Source organism: Erigeron canadensis, chromosome 5, assembly GCF_010389155.1.
Source record: "Erigeron canadensis isolate Cc75 chromosome 5, C_canadensis_v1, whole genome shotgun sequence".
Lineage (NCBI taxonomy): Eukaryota > Viridiplantae > Streptophyta > Magnoliopsida > Asterales > Asteraceae > Erigeron > Erigeron canadensis.
Genome location: NC_057765.1, coordinates 28,774,724 through 28,783,802, shown reverse-complemented (window position 1 = coordinate 28,783,802; position 9,079 = coordinate 28,774,724). Strand labels below are relative to the sequence as shown.

The window sequence follows — 9,079 nt, the reverse complement described above, 5'->3', positions numbered from 1 at the left end:
TTTTTGATTCAGTTAAATATATTCGTTTAATACTCACATGACTTGACATTTTTAAGGATCAAACTCACACTCTCAACTCACAATATAATTGTATTCTTAGAAAAAACGTATAAGGCCATTATAGTTTAGAAAATGTAAAGATGTGATAGCATAGTTAATTTAACATATTATTGTCAAATGTGAATATATTTTTTGTGTAAAGTTATATTTGTATTATATATATTGTACGGTATAGTTTGTCATCAGTTAATTGTATGTAGACTGACCTTGTAATTGTTTTAACTCATCATGAATCATTTTATAACATGGACGAATAGTAACTTGCCAAATATAATCATTCTCGGAATTCTCTCAGGTTTATCTCAATTATCTTAATTTACAACAAACTAAAATACAAATCAAACAATTATCTTCGAATGGATAGGGTAATATACTTCTCTAATAAAAATTGTATATTTATTAGTGTTGCTTAATTAGCTATAAAAAATAACTTTTAATCATATATTTTATAAAGACATAAAACTAATTTGTGTATTGTAATTTTTTTTATAACATTTCACATGTGAATAAACTTTAAAAATATGTGATCCGATCCAATACATATTTTAAAGTTTTCACGGTTATCGGAATAAGGCATCCTATAGGGAAAAGTTATATTAGACCCTTCGAAAATTACAATAACTTTTAGGAACCTTTTTTAAAATTAAATTTATTTATTATATAACTGTTTGCACATGTTTATATGACTATATAATTGCTTACAAATGTTCATATAACTATCTATATATACATTTGATCATCATCAATCTCATGAAAAACATTAATTAGGTTATCTTCAATGCTAAGGACGCCCTTATCCTTACAAATCCTTATACATCCTTATAAATCTTTCAAATCCTATAACTTTATCTCCAACCATACAAACATCCTTACATATCCTTACCACCAAATAAAAACAAAAATATATTAGCTAAGGACAAGTAAGGGCATGCCCTTTGGTAAGGGCATCCTTCAAAAAATCCTTAGTTTTGGACAAGCTTCAACGGCAAAGGATATCCAAGAGCAGTTAAGGGCGCCTAAGGGCACCCCCATTGGAGATAGCTTTAACAAAATCTTTGCATACATATGTTCAACCTGCACATATATCTATATATTCGTGTACATGTGATTATGAAAATCATGTCTCTAAAACTTTTATAATGCATATCATCATCAATTAATGGAATATGCAAAATAAGAAAATCAATTAATGAGTATTAACTGAGATACGAATGTTAGCAAATGTAGCTTAAGTAAAACGAACGAACTATAGTCATATTATTATAATTAAAATAAGTAACTAAATAATTATTATTATATTATTATTGTTTTTTATGGTACACTATTGACGATTTAGTTTGAAAATTTTAAGTGTACATATATTATTATAATTATAATTATTATTTATGGTACATGATTTAGTATGGAATGTTTAGGTGTACGTATACTATTATAACTATTTACAGTTAATGACATAAAGGGGTTATTTTGTCTAATCATATAAAGTAAAAGTATTAATATTGTTATTTTATAAAGATGAAATAATTAAATTTGATCTAATGGTTGTAAATCAAAATTGAAACTTATCTATGGGTTCCTCATTTGTTTAGGAATGAATTTAGGACCTTGTTATATATATATATTGGTATATATATATATATATATATTAGAAGTAGATGTTATTATATTATATTATGCAGTGAGTCTTGGTATATATATAAATAATAATAAATATGGACAAAATAAATTCTTTTAAAATAATACTCTGAAAATTCTTTAAATTATTAGATGAAAATATGTAAACAAAATCAATAAGTAAGATTACTACAAAAAAAAATGAATAAATGCCACATGTCCTAATTTTACATTAAACGAGGGCTTAAAACCCGTCCGTTGGACGGCGGGGATGAAGCAAAGTTATTTTCATGATAGAATTATTTGGTTTTGTTAAAGAGTTAAATTATACCGAGTATATGTTTAGTTTGTCTACTAACAAGAGATGGTCGTCCAAAAACACAGTTTCACTATGCTTCCCTCAGATTTTGTTACCTTTCTCATTGATGAGGTTAGTTTTTTCAAGAGTAAGATGCTATAAAAATTGCAAGGTCGTGGTGGTGAAAGATTTGGTGCGTTGGCCTATTTATAGACTCCATCAAATATGCAAACCTTAGGATGTACAACTGAAAGCATCTCAAAACTACCATGATCATCAGTTTTCATTAATAAGTTATTTTATATCATCAATAATCCACTCACATTCCTTCCAATGATTAAGCAACCTAAACACTTTCTCTATTAATGATTTTCAACTAATTAAAAATATAATATGCATACACACATTATAATATATCTGATAATAAATAAAGTACAGAATAACATGACCTACCGAATCCAGAAAATAAAAAAGAATTATATAACAATTTATATATATTCATATATCGATATAGATACAAATGCATGATAATATGAAATAACTATAAATATATTTAATTTAATTTTTTGGTATTTATAGTCCCATTATACATGGACTAATTAACAAAATTTGTTTAACAGATAAATTGTGTATATGTGGAATTAGGAAGAAAGATTTTGGAATAAAGATTTATTTATGAACAACAGTGGTGATTAGACTTAGCGAAATTGCATCTTCATTATCGGTAGAGATCGACCACATCACCAACATAGTCAATCTGAGGGCATGACTGACGATGGAAGTCCCACTACCATTCTTGAAGAAACCAGCTAAATGCTAAAGAAAACTCTCATGCCCACCTTATTGGAAAATACTTCCCAATATGCTAAAGATTAATACTCTTGGTTTTCCAAAACATCTTTTGCATGTCATTAACTTTCTTACACACATAATTTCCCTTCGAATTAACTTCCATGTGTATAGCAATTAGTTAACTTCCTTTCACACATAATTGACTCTTGAAACTCATGTTACATCAGAGATTGCAACTAATTAATTTTCTTAGAGTTTTAAGACTCTTTTAACATGAGTAGTTTTTACATTACAATTTAGTAAGAGAAATGATGTAATTTTAGAATTAATTTCAAACTCAACTTCTATATTTGTCTATTTATACACGGACTAATTATCGACATTTGTTTAACAAATAAATTGTTTATATGTGTAATTAAGAAGAAAGATTTAGTAATAAAGATTAATACTCATGGTTTTCTAAAACATTTTTGCAAGTCATTAACTTTCCTACACACATAATTTTCCTTTGCATTGTAAGTAATTAACTTCGATGCATGTAGATAATTAAGTTCTCTACACATAATTGACTTTTACAACTTAGGAAGAAAGATTCTTACTTTTGGTTTTCCAAAACAGAATTTTCCCTTTGAATTAATTTCCATGCGTAACCCTTTGAATTATCAACCGAAATGGATATGTGAAAGGTCCACTTTGATCATATAAAAGAATCATGCATATATATGTAGTAAATATATGCATATTATACAAACACAATGAACTACCATTAATTCATCATAGTAAATTCATCAAGTTTGGTTCATATAACCCAACTTTTATATATAAAAACTCACACATAGTTAGCTTTTGCAAGTTATTTAATTTCTTACACACATAATAAGCTTTTGCTAGTAATTTAATATAAGTAGCTTTTAAGTATAGAATTTATTAAGAAAGATGGTGTTGATTTAACATTGATTTCAAAACTCAACTTTTATATTATATATATAGATATAGATATAGATTTTGAAAAAATATATATCGTTTGAAAAGATATATATCGTTTGAAAAGATAATAAGATATATATCATCTACCAATAAATATGTATAAAAGTCACAACATGGCTATTAAAATAAATAAAAATTAGTCTCCATCCGTTACGCTATTATTATTCCGTTAAAATAAAAAATAGTGGTTTGTGAATGTCTTGCTTTATAGAATAATAAAAAATAAAAAATAAAACATAAAACAAATGTCACTACCTACGACACAATTATTATGTAACTCGCTGAGCGTCTTAATTCTATAAAACCCCCCTCAACTCACTACAATTCTGTGACTCGTTCGAGTGTCTTCTATAAAACCCCCTCAATAAAATCTTTAAACAAACAAACAAAAACCACACACTTATATATTTGTTTTTTTTTTTTGTTATATTTCTGGGTTTCAAGTCGGATCCATGGCTACTGATTATGAGTTCAAAAAGATTCAGATTCAAAGAGACGATACTGTAATACTATCTATTCTTTTTATTACTACTAATTCTTACTTACTATCTATGTTTCCATGTATATATTTCTTGTTTTTTAGAAGGTATATATACAATATGTGTGTGTGTTATGTGTAGATATATATTTTATGGATTATATATATTTTTTACTTAAGATACCCTTCCCACTATGTGGGGCCCCGGTGGGTTTTTGGGTTCGAGTCTCGGCTGACACCTTGGGTTTCCCATCTAGGAATTTTCCACAAGGATGGGGCTGAGAGACTGCAGCTCGCGAGGTCCAACAGTAGTTGGTTAAAATTGCCTCCAGCCACGTCTGAGTCGAAATACACCTTTCAAAAAAAGATAGTTAGGTGTCAATTAGGATGTGATCAAGTTGGTGGTTGGCCTAGTTTTTTTATAAGTGCTTATGATTATTAGTTTATTAGCTTTTTTAGCTTATCCTTTATTATTATTATTATTATTATTATTATTATTATTATTATTATTATTATTATTATTATTATAACACTGTATAAGAGTAGTGATTGGTTTAGCTTATTAACTTAAGGGTGTTTGGAGTTGCGTTTTGGAAAGATTATTAGATTATTGCGTTTGCAAGACACAAATTATCAAAAAAAAAAAAGGTTTTTGGCTGAAAATGTTTTTTATTTTATTTTTTGGGTAATCATGGGTGTCAGTCTTACTTGCTTTGTAAGCAGAATCCCCATAGTTGACTTGCTTTGAGAGCCCAGTCTGAAAAAGTGATTATTTGCGTTTGCATATAGAGACGAGGTTATACTTTAGAGTTTGGTTTTGAAAACTAGACCATTTTCTTATAAATTTTAGATCCATGTGATTAATCTTCTCTGAGCCTGCATTTTGAAGGCTTGTCAAGCTCGCCTCGCTAAAGCTTGACTGCTTTACAACCTTAGTTATCAACTTTTGAGTTGATGGAGATCAGGAGATGATATGTTATTTGGGGTTTTTGTGCAATATGGTTTATTATTATAACTAAAAATTGTTATATTGGGGTTAATAAATGCTTAAACCAGTTTCCGTTAATTCTGACTTTAAGTTATGTATCTATCATTGCAGACTTTTGATGCTTATTTGGTTGGAAAAGAAGATGCTCCTGGAATTGTTGTGATTCAGGAGTGGTGGGGAGTTGATTTTGAGATTAAGAACAATGCTGTTAAAATAGCAAAACTTGGCTACAAAGCACTTATACCAGAGTAATCTATTTAGCTCTGTTCAAGCATATCGTGAATGATCAGAACTTATCTGTGCCCCATTTCGTCTTTGTTTTTTAGTGATCTTCTGTTGTGATTGTAGTTTGTACCGTGGAAAGGTTGGTCTTGATGCAGAAGAAGCACATCATCTGATGAGTGGTCTTGACTGGCAAGGTGCAGTGAAGGATATTGAGGCTTCAGTTAACTGGCTCAAGGCCAATGGCTCACAGAAGGTCAGACATTGTTTTCTAAAATCATTGTAATGGCAGGATTCTACTATAATATTTTTTATTTCCATTGAATGACAAAAATTAACACACATCACCACATATTCAAACATTTATTCCTGGATGCGAATAGTGTCCAAAACCACTTGGTTGTAAAACTTGTCAGGTCAACTTGAAAACTGAAGGGCCTAAGTGATGTAAGTAATACCCCCATTTTACATAATGAACAGCTACTCCTAGATGTAAGAAAAAGCAATTGTTGTTTCTCTTGTTGACAGTTTTATTGAGAAGTGCTCTAGCCGAGTTGAAGTTATCTCCACCTGCAACGGTTTAACCTAGGACGTTTTGCCCAGTTGTTTGAGTACGTTGTATCTTCATGTTAGATCTGAAGAAAATGAAAAGTAGGATTATACATGAAGAATGGAGTGTTAAATTGGGTCTCTCACATTTTGCTAATTTGGATCATCTTCTGCTATTATCTCATGTGTTAGTGTAAGATGAACGGTCTAATAGTTAGGATCAATAATCATGTGCGCACAACAGTAAAAACAGGATACTAAATTCATGGTGGTCTGCTAGGATCTTGATCAGAAAAATTAATGTATGAGAAAAACCATGTTACCATTTTAAGAAAAGTTTTAACGTAGGAAATGGATAAAAGAGTAATATGTTTTTAACTATCACCTTTTTTTTTTTTATCATGAAACAAGTGTGCCGGTATACAGTATGAATAATGCTCTATATGTAACTTTAAAGTAGAAGATGTATTAGACATGACTTTCTACTTCTCACCGCGTGTTAAGTTGATGTTAACGTGTTGATATAGGTTGGTGTGACTGGGTATTGCATGGGTGGTGCGCTAACTATTGCAAGTGCTGTTCTAGTCCCCGGGATTGAGGCTGCTGTAGCATTTTATGGAGTACCTCCTCCAGTGCTTGCAGATCCAGCCAACACAAAAGTACCTATACAAGCTCATTTTGGGGATGCTGATGATGTTGTTGGATTTTCAGATATCAAGGTATGACTAACATGTTATCAAAAATATGAAATTATTGGCTCTTTGATTCATTCTATTGCATTAGGGCATAGTGTAGTTCAAACTGATGAGCAAGATGACACCAAAAATAGGTATTTAGGCTGAAATTTGAGTGCCCAACCATAGGTCACAGATTGTTTCAAGCCAGCTCAGATTCATGCTTATTGGCTTGGCTGAACTGGTTTACTCCTAAATTGGATTTATTTTCATCTAAACGTATCTCTACATGTAAGCATTTAACTTAAAGTTTTAATTTTGTTTCTGGAAGAACCTTTCGGAAGCTATAGGCATCAAAATACGCTGTAAACAACATTTTACCAATTTCCATTTTAGGCACTTTTCATATAATGTATCCATTTAACCCATTAATGAAAAAAACATAATCCTGGTCAACCCATCTATTTAGCAACTGAGAATATGAGATTATCACCATCTCTGATCAGGGCCTCATAGGTATGACACATTGACACATATATCAAATTTAACAATATTGCATTGCAAAATTTACGCATATAGTATTTGCTTCCGAGGCATATCCCGTATGAATCCTAAGGAAGAGCAATACTCATATGCCATCAAATACCTTATTTCATAACCTAAACTGGGCTTCTGCGTGGTTGTGGATGAGGCCTCTTTCTTGATTTTTTAGCTTGAGATGTATCAATTGCTATATTTTTGACATATATCTAAAGTTTATACAAATTATTTCATGTTTTACATGGTTACACCACCATATAAAAGAGTGAATTACGAAACCCATTCATGACTTCGTCTGTGATAGTAAATTAGAAGACTAGGCCAGAATCTTACTTTTTCTCGGATAATAAGTATCCTTGATGCAATGATGCATATTAAAAATATTTGAAGCGCCAATGGGGTTGGTGGCCCATATGTAAGGTTTTTGACCTTGAGAGAATCACCTGGGTTCGAGTCTTGCTTCCCATATTTGTGGGGATGGATTAATAGGGGTTTTTCGAGAATCCTGTATTTCATTCAAGACATGCGTGTAATTTAGGAGTAGCAGCCGTTCTAAAAAAATAAAAAATAAAAAATGCTTGAAGCATGGCATTTGCCCAACACAAATAGAGAAACATAAGTACATAACCTGGTTCGACCAATTCATAAGAAATCGACTCGAAATAGCCACCGCTTAATGTAAGTTAGTTAAGATCAATATCTTTCTGAGATTGAAGTTTAGGGGTTATTTTGCAGGCTGCTAAAGCTCTAGAAGAGAAACTGAAGGCCGCAGGGAAACCATGCGAAGTACATGTGTACCCTGGTGTAGGACATGCATTTATGAACACTTCTCCTGAAGGCATTGCGAGGAGAAAGGCCGCGGGACAGTCGGAAGACTGTGAACCTGCTTCTCAGTTGGCATGGTCTCGTTTCCAGTCCTGGATGAATAAATATTTATCAGCCTGAAGTTGAAGCATAAACAATGTATGAGCTATCAAACAATTACCAGTTTCCAGGTAATAATAAACTGAATCACAATCTTGAGAGATGCTCAAAGATTTGTGAAATTTGATGTTATAATGGTGTGGGTCTTGTTTGTATAAAAATGTTAATCGTTCTATGGCTAAGTTGGTTTTAAAATCTAAGGATATGATCCATTTGATTTGAGTTCTTGTTTGATCTCTCTAATGTGTGAGAGTTTACTAGTCTGTTTGTGGCTCCTGTTTTTTAAGTCATTCACAGGTAGGGTTCTAACGTCTGAAAATTTTAGTCAGAAATCGTCTATGGACCTGTCGATATGGTTTTGATTAGGAACTATGGTAAGTTATATGTATCTTAGAGTGTCTTTGAATGTGCTTTCCAGAGCTAGTTACTTGATTATCACGAGTTGAAATCACAATTATTAGTTTTAATGTTTAGTTGAAAATTTTTCTTTAAGAGTTGTGATTATCTGATTATTTAGGGGTTACCTTCGTCAGATAATCATATTCTTATGACTTTCACCTTTTTATTTAAAATAAATTATAATTACTCATTTACCTTTTTTAACCTAGTTTGATAGAATTTTATCTACATTTACCAACAGCTTTCAATTCTTTTTGTTTCTCAGGAACATTCATTTTAGCTTCTTTTTTTTTTTTTTTTCATTTTCTTAAATTTATCAGAAACTGTCAAAACACATGTCTCCATATTACAAGTTTAAATTCAAGCATTGGTGTACATTAATTTCCGCAACCCATAAATTTTGTAAATGATGTTGTGATTATTATATCAGTGTCATAATCACTTTTAAAGTGCACATCCACATGTCAAATTCATGTGATGGATTTTTTTTAGTCTATAGATTACCGCTCTCGGACGAATATGTTTGCATACCATGTTATGACGAACAAGTTTCC

General features: G+C 30.9%; 1 protein-coding gene across 1 annotated transcript; it reads left to right on the top strand.

Annotated features, from left to right (window-relative positions):
- The first annotated feature begins 4,082 nt into the window (after nt 1-4,082).
- LOC122600398 (protein usf) lies at nt 4,083-8,326 on the top strand. Its single transcript, XM_043773107.1, has 5 exons — nt 4,083-4,254; nt 5,329-5,465; nt 5,566-5,695; nt 6,516-6,707; nt 7,938-8,326. The coding sequence occupies exons 1-5, from the start codon at nt 4,204-4,206 to the stop codon at nt 8,145-8,147; spliced, it is 720 nt and encodes a 239-aa protein (XP_043629042.1). The 5' UTR covers nt 4,083-4,203; the 3' UTR covers nt 8,148-8,326.
- The last annotated feature ends 753 nt before the right edge of the window (nt 8,327-9,079 follow it).

What these genes read in the sequence shown, in the direction of transcription:
- LOC122600398 (XM_043773107.1), top strand. Translation starts at nt 4,204, where the DNA reads ATGGCTACTGATTATGAGTTCAAAAAGATTCAGATTCAAAGAGACGAT. An exon ending in AGGCCAATGGCTCACAGAAG is followed by an intron (nt 5,696 to 6,515) that starts GTCAGACATTGT and finishes GTGTTGATATAG; the next exon opens with GTTGGTGTGACTGGGTATTG. An exon ending in TTGGATTTTCAGATATCAAG is followed by an intron (nt 6,708 to 7,937) that starts GTATGACTAACA and finishes GTTATTTTGCAG; the next exon opens with GCTGCTAAAGCTCTAGAAGA.